Source organism: Triticum urartu, chromosome 1A, assembly GCF_056163025.1.
Source record: "Triticum urartu cultivar PI428250 chromosome 1A, HENAU_Tu73, whole genome shotgun sequence".
Taxonomy (NCBI): Eukaryota; Viridiplantae; Streptophyta; class Magnoliopsida; order Poales; family Poaceae; genus Triticum; species Triticum urartu.
In genome coordinates this window covers 28,333,690-28,347,822 of record NC_141873.1, presented here as the reverse complement: position 1 = coordinate 28,347,822, position 14,133 = coordinate 28,333,690, and the positions used below count along the sequence as shown (strand labels likewise).

The window sequence follows — 14,133 nt, the reverse complement described above, 5'->3', positions numbered from 1 at the left end:
ACCGGTGCCGTGGCAGGCATCGGCCATGGCCACGGGGTGGTTCGTGAATAGGGGAGGAGAGGAGGGGTGCACCTGGGCCGGTGGTCCAGTTGGGCCAGGGAGGTGGGTGGTTTCTTTTATTTTTGTTTTTATGTTCCTTTGTTTATTTTCTCTCTGTTTTATTTTAGTTTCACATTGCTATAGTTTAGATAAAATACCAAACTAGTTCCTAATTTAGTTTCATAAATATGTCACTGCCCCATTAGTTCGGGCAATTAAATAAATTAGTTTAATATTTCATTAATTGAATAGGGCATTGAATTATCTGTTCCTGCTACCGTTTTATTTATCTCAAAATATTTAAACAATTTCTAAAAGTGTGGTTACTTCACCAAAATAATTTATGGATTATTTTCCGCAAACCGAACATTTTAGTTTTACGTTTGAAAACTTTTGATGTTTGCCATTAATCTCAAATTTGAATTTGATTCGTTTTGAACTAACGCGAGATTAGCAACAGTAACCATCGTGACGTGGCATCATTAATAGAGGTTTACTGTACCTTAACTACCCGGGCGTCACACAATGGTCTTTATTACCTTAGAGTTTCTACCATTTCAGGTAACGCTACTCCAGCTATTTCAAAGAATTCTGATTGTGATGTTACTAACCTTTGGCATATGCGTCTTGGACATATGAACTTGGTTTGACAGAGTTAAATAAGAGAGGTCTTCTTGATGGATATGAACCTAGTAAATTGAAATTTTGCGAGCATTGTATCTTTGGCAAGCACAAGAGGCTGAAGTTCAACACTTCGACTCATACAACTAAAGGTATTCTTGATTATGTTCATTCTGATTTGTGGGGACCATCTCGCAGTGAATCCATCATATCTACCTATGTGCGCTATTTTCATGCCGTTCCAAGTAAATTTGTATGTGCCAACTCTAATTTTCAAAATGAATTTCCTTTTTGTGTGCCCGTACCGCTCATGAAGCGGCAGGGGGTGGCCAATATTTTCCATGCTAGATTTTTTATTCTCAAGATGAGTGTTTATGCACTTGTCATTGCACGAGAGTGTGGCAGGTAATAGAGATGCCTAGTCCCTAAATGATTTTTTATTTATGTTGTCAAATAATAAATTCTTTGGAAAGTGTTGGTATCGAAGGCACCATTGGATACGGCTAGCCATGGATTGTGAAAGAATGGTGGAAAAAGGAATAAACTTTATTTTATGTTTGGGAATCGCCTATGACTTATCTAGCATGGAAGGTATTGGGGATTCTTTGTCGTTTCGTTGAAGGGAAAAGCATGTCACTCAAAATATTTTATCTCTCAATTTAAGCTTTGAGCTCTGGCACCTCTACAAATCTCCGTTTCCCTCTGCGAAGGGCCTATCTATTTACTTTATGCAATTTTTATTTTTATTTGAGTCTCCATCTTCTCTTACAAAGCACTAACTAGGGAACACTATGATCATACTTGTGCATTGGATATAGCTAATATTTGAGTATGTTTCATGAATGGATTAATAATTGAGCATAATGGGCTAGGGATAGCTTTTCTTTAGTGTTGATATTTTGAAAAACATGGTTGCTTGTTGATATGTTTGAGTATTGATGTCCTCATGTCAATTATAGACTATTGCTTTGAATTATCTAAAGTCCAAATGTCTATGCTACAAAAGAAAATAATATATGATGAACATGTTAGACAGCATTCCACATCAAAATTTCTGTTTTTATCATTTACCTACTCAAGTACGGGCAAGAATTAAGCTTGGGGATGCTCATGCATCTCCAAGGTATCTATAATTTTTTATTGTTCCATGTTGTTATATTATCAATCTTGGATGTTTTATAGTCATTTACTAGCAACTTTATATCATTTTTTGGGACTAATCCTATTGACATAGTGCCCAGTGCTAGTTGCTGTTTTTTGCTTTCTTTTACTTTGCAGAAAATCAATACCAAACGAAGTCCAAATGCAACGAAATTTTTGTAGAATTTTTTCTGCCCAGAAGACACCCAGGAGGCCCAAGAAGTGCACCAGAGGGGCCCTGTGGGGCCCACTAGGCACCAGGGCGCGCCCTGGTCGGTAGTGGAGCCCACAAGCACCCCCTCCACCGTCCTCTACCTCTATAAATACTTTAAAAATCCCAAAAACCCTAGGGGAGTCGATGAAACACAATTTCAGCCGCCGCAAGTTCCAGAACCACGAGAACCAATCTAGAGGCCTTTTTCGGCACTCTGCCGGAGGGGTCAACGATCACGAAGGGGTTCTTTATCATCACCCTTGCCCCTCCGATGATGCATGAGTAGTTTACCACAGACAAACGGGTCCGTAGGTAGTAGCTATATGACATCTTCTCTCTTTTTGATCTTCAATACAATGTTATCCTCGATGTGTTCTTGGAGATCTATTTGATGTAATGACTTTTTGTGGTGTGTATGTTGGGATCCGATGAATTGTGAGTTTATGGTCAGATCTATCCATAAATAGTATTTGGGTCTTTGCTGAACTCTTTTATGCATGATTGTTATAGACTCGTATTTCTTCTCCGAAACTTTGGTTTGGTTTGGCCAACTAAATTGATTTTTCTTGCAATGGGAAGAGGTGCTTTGTGATGGGTTTGATCTTGGGTTGCTCAATCTCAGTGACAGAAGGAGACATGACACGTATGTATCATTACCATTAAGGATAAAAGGATGGGGTCTATTCCTACATGAATAGATCGTGTCTATATCATGTCATCGTTCTTAATGCATTACTTCGTTTTTTAATGATAGCCTAGTAATTAGCCACCACTGTCGAAGCTAAATTCAAGAGATCTCCTGGTAGAGGATCCTAAGATAGGCCTCTTGGGACGATGATAACAAGGACACATGATTTACCCAGGTTCATACTCTTTAAAGAGATAAAACCCTAGTTGTTGGACTGTGTACAGAGTACAGATAAACTACCAAGAGATTCTTTGTTTTTTCTACGAGCATGACCTCTTGGTTTGTATATGGTACCGGGGATCCTAGGGTACGTGGACCATAGTCGGCTACGTACGAGAAGGTTTTTTTAGGATAACCTGCTAGACTTTATTCAACAGAGGGTATTGCTACTGAAATTACAACGGGATCTTGCGGAAGGCCCAACAAAATCGAATACAGCATCTTGTGTATTCTGTTGGGCTGCCCGATGGCCTAGGATGAAATCGACAAGGAGTCCTCAGCCCGGCCCACGAAACCGCAAGTCGACGTGGTGAGAGGCGGGCACCCCTATTTCTCGCTTTAAGCGAGCATAGGGGGATGCCTCGCGTCGGGGAGAGCCCAGATGGGTCGGCCCAGCCGCGCGGGAGGCCACGGCCTGTTTTTTTCTTTTTTCTGTTCTTGTTTTTTTGGTACTTTTCTTTATACTTAAGAATATTAAACACACACACAAAGACTCTTCAAAAACATATTTGAAAAATGTTGAAGAAGTATTTAAAAAATGTTGAATAAGTCTTAGAAAATGTAGAACAAGTATTCGAAAATGTTGAGTAAGTATTAAAAATATTGAACAAGTATTTGACAAATGTTGAATAAGTATTAAAATTGTCGAACGAGTATTTAGAAAATGTTGAACAAGTATTTTGAAAATGTTGAATTAGTATTAGAGAAACGTTGATTAAGTATTCGAAATGTTGAATAAGTATTTGAAATGTTGAAAAAATATTTAAAATGTTGAACAAGGATTTGAAAAATGATGAATAAGTATTTCAAAAATGTTGAATAAGTATTTGAATGACTATGTATTCGTAAAATGTTGAACTAGTATTAAAAATTATTGAACAAGTATTTTTAAATTGTTGAACGAGTATTAAAAAAATTTGAACGAGTATTTGAAAAATGTTGACCGAGTATTTAAAAACTATTGAAATAATTATTTAAAAAATGTTGAAATAACTATTAAAATGTTGAACAGATATTTGAAAAATGTTGAATAAATGTTCGGACAATATTGAACGTGTAAACAAAAAATGTTGATCGCTTATTAAAAAGATGTTCTTTTGACACATACAAAAATGTAGAGCGAAAACGAAAAAAAACATAAGAAAAAAAATTAAAACAAAAACAAAAGATAGAGAAGAAAAAAGAAAACCAAACAAAAAAGGAGACGAAAAAAAAAGAATGTAGAATGAAAAACCATGAAACAAACAAAGAGAAACCAAAAGAAAAACGAATTATAGTAACGAAAAAAGGAAAGCAGGAGAAAATTAATAAAACCAAACAAAAACCGAAAGAAACCAAAAACAAGTGTTGAATAAGTATTTAAAATTTTTGAATAAGTATTAAAAATGTTGAACGAGAATTTGAAAATATTGGACAAGTATTTAAAATTTTGAATAAGTATTTGAATTTTTTTGAATAAGTATTAAGAAATGTTTAATGAGTATTTAACATATGTTTAACAAGATTTAAAAATGTAGAATAAGTATTAAAAATGTTGAACAAGTATTTGAAAAATGTTGAACGAGTATTAAAAAAAATTTGAACGGGTATTGAAATGTTGAATAAGCATTTGGACAATGTTGAACGTGTAAACAAAAAATGTTGATCACTTACTAAAAAAATGTTTTTTGACACATATGAGATTGTAGAGTGAGAATGAAAACAAACATAAGAAAAAAGAAAAAGAAAAACAACAAATAGAAAAATAAAACCAAACAAATAATGTGAAAAAAGAAAATAAAGAATGTGGAATGGAAAAACCATGAAAAAAATAAAGAGAAACCAAAATAAAAATGAATGAAAATAACGAAAAAAAGGAAAGCTAGAGAAAAATAATGAAACCAAACAAAAAAGAAAGAAGAAGAAAAAAAGGAGAAATAAAAAAACCACTTGTATTTTACCTCAAGTAGTGTGTGACTCTTGTATGGACATGAACCCAGGAGTGACGAGATGGGATCGAGCGGCGACGGCAGGAGGAAAAGTTAGGGGTTTGGGTTTAGGCGGTATGCTGCCATGTACGGAAGCGAGTTGAGGAGCGACCGAGAGAGGGGTTTACCGAGCAGGAATGTGAAGGTCGTGTGATTTGGGTTTGGGGGCTAGTGCGCTAGAGCAGGGTCGGTCGTGTAGTCGAGGCTGGATCAGTGGATGTGTAGAAATTGGTGGATCAGTGGATATTCTATGCATTTTGACGGGTATGACGGGGTTCGGGTAGTACTGAAACGGATTTGAATCCGCAAAACATGCCGGTCTTGTCCAATGGATGGTCCACATGGAGATTCGGCGGACGATTGCCGGTTCTGGAGTTTTTCGGCGGTTCTGCCAGTCAAGATCTTCAAAACCTTGATCCAAGATATGTGGAGTATTTCTTCAGCCAACGACCCACATCGACATGTGCGTCACCACTTGTGGCGACGCCTGTTCATAGGCTCGTAACGCAGCTTGGCTGCTGTGGCATTATCTTGGATCTTGGCAAGTTTGAGGCATATGTTTCTCTCCTTCGACGACGCATCAGCGACGGCAGCGGCTGGATTCTTTGGCGATGGTGATGTAAATTTATTTCTGTGCTGTCCCTCCGGACTGTTTCAAAGAAAAGCCATGTATCTTGTATTTTTTTTCAAGAAACTTTCAATATATTCATCTTCAATCATGGCAGTACAAAAACAACAGAGGTAATAAAAATTACAACCATGTTCGTGGACCATCTAGCGACGACTACAGGCACTGAAGCGAGCTGAAGGCGCGCCGCCGTCATTGCCCCTCCCTCGCTAGAGTCGGACAAACCTTGTTGTAGTAGACAGTCGGAAAGTTGTCGTGCTAAGGCCCCATAGGACCAACACACCAGATTAGCAACCATCACCGATGAAGAAAGTCGTAGATCAGAAGGATCAAACCTGTAAACACCTAAACGAAGACGAACGGAGACCGGATCCAAATAGATCCACCGAAGACCGGCACCGACCAAATCCCGCAAGATCCGACGGAGACAAACCTCTACACGCCCTCCGACGATGGTAGACGCACCATCGAGACGGGGATAAAACGTGAGAGACATTATTCCTACTAAAGGACATCACCGCCGCCACACAACCCCCAACCAAGACGCTGACTCTAACAAGAACGAGAACGGGGTCCCTCCCGTCGGCGGGGGGCCGAGATCCTCCGCACCTCCATGGCCTAGAGGCCATCGGAGATGGGACGGACCAGCGGCGGCGCCGATGGAAGAAGAAGAGCTTTTGTTGTGGAGGAGGAAAGAGATTACGTATTACATGTATATTGCTACTATTATGAATGAATACGTGGTTCTCTTAAAAAAGGAAGAAAAAAGAAAGAAAGAAAACAAGCTGGTGTTTGAGGGGCAGATTTGATGTCCGTGTGTGTATGACACCGGCCCCCGAACACACAGAGCCTGGTCTTGCCAATAGCTGCACGCGATCCAATCCTCCGTCGCCGCCGGAGATGAAGCCTTTCGTCCGCGGACGCTCTTCCCGCTGGCCTTTCCTCGATGGCGTGGGATCCCGTCCACAGCGACGGCTTAATCATTCAATCATTCGCAAGTTCAGAAAGAGAGCCCCCATCAATCACTGAGCATCTACAGTTCCGCAATTGCTCGGAAACTCCCTCGGCTCTACAGCGATGGGCCAATCCCAAGCCCATGGCAGTCCACTACATCCATCCACAGATCCCACCCCACCCCATTAGCTAGGTTTCCACTCTCCAGTCTCCACTCCATGGCGGCGGCGGCTCTCCTTCCCCTGCAGGCTCGCGGATCTCATTGACGCGCCCGGTCACCCTCGCCAAACCGAGGCTGCGCTGCGCTCGCGGTGCGGCGGCGTTACACGGCAATTCGGCTGGACATTGTCATTCCGGCGGGTATGAGTTCTGTGCTGCTCATGCTCTGCTTCATGTTTTGCTCGATCCGTGCTGCAGGTGTTTGATTCTTGTTCTCGTTCGTGCTATTGATGTTTGAGTGGTGGCAGCCCAAGCTTCTCCGCAAAGACTGAGCGTGGTGAACCCGACAGGGCGGGAGGTGAGGGAGGAGACCTATGGCGCCTGTGGTGACCCCCGCACTGGGCGCGCTGGGTCCTCTGCTTGGGAAGCTCGCCGAGTTGCTCGCCAATGAGTGCGGCCGCCTCAAAAGGGTCCGCCGCGAGATCCGATCGCTCCGGACAGAGTTTACCAGCATGCATGGTGCGCTAATGAAGTACACCAAGCTAGAGAATGAGAATCCTGATGACCAGGTGAAGATATGGGTATCGCTGGTCAGGGAGTTGGCCTATGATACCGAGGATCTTTTTGACAAGTTCATTCGCCACCTCGGCAACGGTGAGAGTCATGATGGTGGCTTCAAGGAGTACTTCCGCAAGACTGCTAGGCGTCTAAAGACGCTTGGAGCTTGGCGTGGGATCGCCAGCCGAATTGACGATCTGAAGCTACGTATCAAGGAAGTGAAAGAGCTCAAGACCAGCTACAAGCTGGATGATGTTGCTTCTAGCACCCCGGTCCATGCAACCGTGGATCCCCGGTTGGCTGCTCTTTTCGCCGAGGAGGCACACCTTGTTGGCATTGATAGTCCAAGGGACGAGCTTGCCAAGTGGATGCTGGAAGAAGAAAACAAGCTTCATCGCAGGGTGTTGTCGATTGTTGGGTTTGGTGGATTGGGAAAGACAACACTGGCGAATGAAGTCTACCGCAAGATTCATGGGCGTTTTGATTGTCATGCTTTTGTGTCGATCTCTCAAAAGCCAGATAGAAAGAAAATCATCAAGGATTTAATCTCACAGGTGTCTTGCAATGCTGAATTCACAAAAGATATGGATACTTGGGATGAACAGAAATCCATCTCAAAGCTAAGAGAACTATTACAAGATAAAAGGTAATATATGGTATTGCTAATTATTTTCTATGAAATATGCGTTATGTGCAAATATCATTATTCTAGTTAATTGTTTCGAGGATGTAATTTTGATGTGCAGAGTATGAACTCCATTGCACCTCTAGTTGTGCTTGCCATTGCATGGTTTATAGGCTGATAGGAATTTTACGATTGTTTTTCTTTTATAGTGCAATTATATCTATATCCTAATTGATTTATACTCATACTCCCCTGTATTAGGTATCTTGTCATCATTGATGATATATGGTCTGCATTAGCATGGAAAGCAATCAACTGTGCTTTTCCAGAGAATGATTCTTCAAGCAGAATTATAACTACAACACGCATATTAGAAGTAGCAAGATCTTGTTATCCAGATCGTGCTGACCGGATCTATGAAATGACACCTCTAAGCGACATCCACTCTGAAAGACAATTTTTTAACAGAATCTTTGGTCCAGATGACCGCTGCCCTGATATGCTTATTGAAGTTTCAAATACTATCTTGAAAAAGTGTGGAAGCCTACCATTGGCTATTATCAGTATAACTGGTTTATTAGCTAACAGACCACGTGTCAAAGAAGAGTGGGAGAAGGTAAAAAGATCAATTGGTTCTGACTTGGACGGAAACCAGAGTCTAGAGGGAATGAAAAACATACTATCCATGAGCTATAATGATCTTCCACCAAACCTCAAGACTGTCTTGTTGCACTTAAGTAATTTCCCTGAGGATTATGTGATTGACAGAGAAAGGTTGGTGAGGCAATGGATTGCGGAAGGCTTTATTTCTGAAGAGCGTGGGAGGAGCTTTCAAGAGGTTGCAGAAAGTTATTTTTACGAGCTTATCAATAAAAGCCTGGTCCAACCAGTGGACATTGGTTATGATGGGATGGTTCGTGCCTGTCGAGTTCATGACATGATGCTTGAACTTATCATTTCAAAATCCATTGAAGAAAATTTCATCACTGTGGTGAATGGCAGTCAGACTGTTTGGGAAAATTCTCAGTGTTCTATTCGACGATTGTCGATTCAGGACATTGACCAGGAGCTTGCATCTGTATTGGCAAAGAAAGAACTAAGCCATGTCCGATCTCTTATAATAACAGCATCAAGATGCATCAAGCACTTGCCCAGTCTTGCTAAGTTTGAAACTTTACGTGTACTAGATTTTGAAGGTTGTCGGGGCCTGACGGAGTATGATATGGATGGTATAGAAAACCTGTTCCAGCTAAAGTACCTAAGCTTTTGCGGAACAAACATATCGGAACTACCATCTGGAATTATGATGCTACATGATCTAGAGATGCTAGATTTAAGGGGTACAGCAATCAAAGACTTGCCGGCGAGAATTGTTCAGCTCACTAAACTACAACATCTACTCCCTGGCAATCATTTATGGAAGATACCAATCGGGATTGGGAATATGACAAACTTAAGGGAGATCTCAGGCTTTGATATTACCACGAGTTCAGTAGGTGCAGTGAAGGAGCTAGGGAGCCTGATCAATTTGAAGGTACTCCATGTATGTTTCACGGAGAAAGGTGAAGAATCTCATGAGTACAAGAGTCATCTAGAGATGTTTCATTCCTCACTATGCAAGCTTGGAAGCCACAAACTCCAGTCCGTGTATATAAATGGTGGTGATTCATCTCCATTCGAGTTATTAGATTCCTGGTCTCCTCTTCCATCTTGCCTCCAAACATTTGTGATGGGCACCACCGAGTACTGTTTATCAAAACTGCCAAAGTGGATTACTCCAGCACTCACCAGTCTTGCATACCTGAACATTAATTTAGGTGTAATAACAGAGGAGGCTCTTGGCATACTTGGAGAGCTGCCTGCACTACTTTCTCTGAAACTTTATACCAACACGGTCCATAAAGACAGGCTTGTTTTGCAAGGCAGAGGATTCCGATGTTTGAAGGAGTTCGTTTATGAACCTTTTGATGAAGGTGCAGGGATCCTTCTGTTTGAGGAAGGGGCACTGCCAAAGCTCGAGGAGTTTATGGTGCAGTTCTTTGTGTCAATGGCAAAGGCATATGGGTTCTACTTAGGTATTGAGCACCTGCCGTATCTGAAAGATGTACACGTTATTCTTCAGAACCGGGATGCCACGTCTTCTGAAGCTGTGGCTGCAGAAGTTGCCATAAGGAAGGAAGCAAATCTCCATCCCAACCATCCCAGGTTAACTCTCTTGGAGATGGAAGAATGAAAGGAGGTATGGCTACTTTTATTATTACGAAATTTAAATAGTTCATGCTGTCTGCAATCAAGTTAATTGGTTTTCTCCTTGAATGTTATATGTATTTTCGCCATATCTTCAAGAAGCTTCCTGACGGGCTGATATTTTCTCTCTTTAGGGATGGTGCTTGAAGCTATCATTCTCGTTGCCTGAAGCTCAGATAAAAGTGGTCTCTATAGTTGCTATATGATTTATGATATTCATTTTTGCTTGACGTGTGAAATGGAAACAGACTGTTTCAATTTGTTTACTGCTGTTAAGAGTTACTCCCATCTGCATTACATTAAGAAGATCTCCATCTGTGTGGAACTTGATTGTAACTTAAATATTCAGACAAAAATTGGTTCACTCATGAGTCGCTCACGACGTTAAGTCGTTAACTACCTGGTTATATGCAAACGCTTCGTTGATTCAACCAGCATCCAGAGTTCTACATGCTGAAATTCAGTCATGGTTTAGTTAGTTGCAAATGGGAACTTGTAAACTACTCTTGTTGTGTATTAACAGTTGAGGTTTCACTGGGCGCTCTTCACTTCATTATTCAGATTTCATTATGATGCGAAATCCTGCCGCTGTTTATATACTAGGCCCGGTATTACCGGCGTGTTTGAGTATGGAGAACTCCAAAAATGTGTCTCCTATCATTGACCTTGTGCCTATAGGAGGAGGTAAGGTAAATGTACTCGGGCCTAGTTTGACAACACAATAATCAGTATTCCAGTGTCTGGTCAATGAATACTACAGATTCAAAAAAAACACAGTTTCTTTCTCAGTCTGGTCAAGAAAAAATAGGCCAAGACCTCTTTTTTAAATACTGCAAAAACACTACGGTATTTGTGCGAGTATGAATTTTTTTTAAGCCGTGGTGTTTTTTGATGTCAAACACATCAAAGTTTCTAAAACGGTGGTTCCGAAGAGCATCTTCAGCCGTTCGGCCCCTCAAGAACGCTTTTATGTGAAAAATAACGCCTCTTGGGGGCCTACGGGCGATAATTTCGGCGGGGGTGGGGACTGATTCCTAGCCGCGCCCGCATCGGTATGAGTGATTTTTTTTAAAAGCCCAAATTTGACGACATTCAGTAAATTTGGACGAAATATAGGTGATTTCATTGATATTTGGTGAATTTACATATAAAAACATATAAAAAAAGCTACTCCTAGTTCATGCCGAGGAGTTGTAGAAGGCGGTGTAGTCGTCACAGCCGTTGTCGCCATCGCTCGGGGTGTCCTTGCTGCAGCCCTGCCCTGGATCGCCACTGCGGACTCGCTGGCTCGGCGCAGCGACATCGTCGTCGCTGTCGGAGAGCACGATGACGACGCCCTCGTCGAGGAGCCAAGCATGGCAACCATGGAGGCGCTGCAATGGATCTTCTCTGTTGGAGCCAGCTTCGCTGAGGAGATCCAGCTGAGCGGTGAGCCTTGCCCAGGGCCCATGTCCTCCTCGACCATGATGAGTGGGGCAGGTTCAAGCACAAAGACCTGATGAAACTGCATTTGCATCTCAAGGAACTGAAGGAGAGGCTGATAAACCAAAAGTTTCTGTTGGTGTTGGACGATGTGTGGCCGAATGCTATGAAGGAATGGGAAGCATTCTATACACCATTCAGAACTGGACTTGGTGGCAGCATGGTCTTGCTAACTACAAGATCTCCCAAGGTTGACTTTGTCAGCAATATTATTCCTGTTGAACTCAAAGGCCTACCTACTGATATATTTTGGGAGTTTTTCAGCAAGTGTGCATTCGGCAAGCATGACCCAAAGTCATACCCTGAGTTGCAAGACATTGGTCACAGCATTGCTGATAGGTTGTGCGGCTCTCCTCTAGCTGCGAAAACACTGGGACGCTTGTTCAATGGCAATTTGACTGAGCGACATTGGAGAGACATCCTGAACAACGAACTGTGGCAGCTATCATATGAGGAGAATGAGATATTACCGGCCCTTCAACTAAGCTACTTGTATCTCCCATGGGATCTAAAGAGATGCTTTGCTGTTTGCTCTATATTTCCGGAAGATTATAGCTTTAAAAGAGATGAGATAGTTGCATTTTGGGTGGCACTGTTTTTTTTATTTTAGAAAAGGAGGATGACCCCCGGCCTCTGCATCTGGGAGATGCATACGACCACTTTATTGATTATTCTCGACCACTTTATTGATTATTTTGGGTGGCACTGTGCTTTGTTGAAACTGACGGGAGCATGCGCCTTGAAGAAATGGGGTATCGACATATGGATGATTTAAGAAGCAGGTTCCTTTTTCAGATTGATCCCAAGTTCCCTAATGAACATAGATATGTCAAGCATGATTTGATCCATGACATGGCACAGTTTATTTCTGTGGGTGAGTGCTTCCTGATGCAAGGTTTGAGCTACATGGACCTTCATAGACAAGTCCAAACAATTCGCCATATGTCAATCGAGGTGGATAATGAAGCTCCGAGAAGAATAGGAGGCATTCTACATTTGAAGAAAATGCATTCGCTTAGGATTGGAATGAGACTCAAGGCTGAGGTTTCATGGTTCCACCATCTCCCCAACATTCTCTTTTTGAGCCTGAAGGGTTTCAAGCAGCTGGTAAAGCTACCCAAAAGCATTTTTTAGTTGAACAGCCTTCGTTATATTGACATATCTGATACTAGTATGCAAGAAATAACCTAGAAATTTTGGTTTCTTCACAGCCTACAGTACTTTTATGCCGATCGTTCATGTTTGGAAACAATTCATCTGGATGTGACAAAGCTAGTTAACTTGCGTCGTCTAGCACAGCTAAAAGAAGCCAGTATAGTGTTGTCTAAAATAAGCGGGCTTGGAAATATGCCATCTCTATAGAGTTTGATCTATTTTACAATTGTGGAAGGGAATGGGCGGAGAATTGGTGAGTTGAAGGGCATGAATCAGCTTAGTGGACAGCTATATATACGTCGTTTGGTTTACGTGGAAAGTAGGAAGGAAGCTGTTGAGGCTAGGCTTGTTGACAAGCAATATCTCAAGGATTTGAACCTACATTGGCAGGACGGTCGGTGCAAATTGAGGACCAGTCATAACGGAGTTTTGGAAGGCTTGCATCCTCCTTCGAGCATGGAACATCTTATAATTGATAAATTTGGGGGTGATAGCTTTCCTCCAAGTTTGTTAAAGCCCAAAAATCTACCTGCTTTAAAATCTATGAATATAGCTAACTGTGATGGCTTTGAAAGGATTGTATATGGACAGCTGCCGGACCAGGTCATTGTACAATCTTGATTGAAGGTTGCTGAAAGGACATGCGGTGCCCCCATGTGTGGTTTTGGTAATTGATGACATTCTCTATGGACTAATAGTTGCATTAAGTTATATTTGAAGGATTTGTCCATAGGCATTTCTTGAAGTCCATGTATTGGTTTTAAGGAGTTTATGAGTTGACCAATGTGCTATTAAGGAATTATCCAAAGATTGGTCATGAGTTTATGAGTTGACCAAGGTGCTATTAAGGAATTATCCAAAGATTAGTCATGTTGTGGTGTGCAAGTTCAAGTGGAGCATCACGAAGATATCATGCTTGAAGCTTGCCGTCCATTGTGGCGACAATGGACTTGTGAAGTTGTGCCAAAGAGTGGCTCACCCATAGTGGAGTATGGGGGAGCAATCAACTAGTCTTCACCGAGCCAACGCAATCAAGAAAGGTGGTCCATCTTGAGGGAGTCAAGATCGTCATCATCTAGCTCAAGTGGACTATGTGCAAGGCAAAGGTTTGCCCTTGATAGGTTTTCTATTTTCCCGGTCTCATGGTGGTAGTTGGGAGACTGGGTTATAGGATCGGTTGCCGTACTATCAAGGGGGCCTCTCGATGAGTAGCTTGATCGTATCGTTCATAGAGAGCTCAAACCATTGCATCATTGCATCATCTTTATTGGTTCTTGTTTGGTTCTTCTCCTTGTGAGATTTGGAGCTTATGGTCATCTTGATGACAAGCTCGAGTTCATCGAAAACGGAGTTCACATGCATCTTCTATGATGTTTTCAATGTTGGAGATCATGTCGGTTCTTCTCTGTTTGAGGTTTCACTCCTCTATTTGTTAGG

General features: G+C 41.8%; 1 protein-coding gene and 1 pseudogene across 1 annotated transcript; both read left to right on the top strand.

The window, feature by feature from the left end:
* The first annotated feature begins 6,357 nt into the window (after positions 1–6,357).
* LOC125526413 (disease resistance protein RGA5-like) lies at positions 6,358–10,423 on the top strand. Its single transcript, XM_048691128.2, has 4 exons — positions 6,358–6,830; positions 6,938–7,833; positions 8,074–10,051; positions 10,194–10,423. The coding sequence occupies exons 2-3, from the start codon at positions 7,004–7,006 to the stop codon at positions 10,043–10,045; spliced, it is 2,802 nt and encodes a 933-aa protein (XP_048547085.2). The 5' UTR covers positions 6,358–6,830; positions 6,938–7,003; the 3' UTR covers positions 10,046–10,051; positions 10,194–10,423.
* Positions 10,424–11,557: 1,134 nt separating this feature from the next.
* On the top strand, positions 11,558–13,317 carry LOC147988696 (putative disease resistance protein RGA3; annotated as a pseudogene).
* The last annotated feature ends 816 nt before the right edge of the window (positions 13,318–14,133 follow it).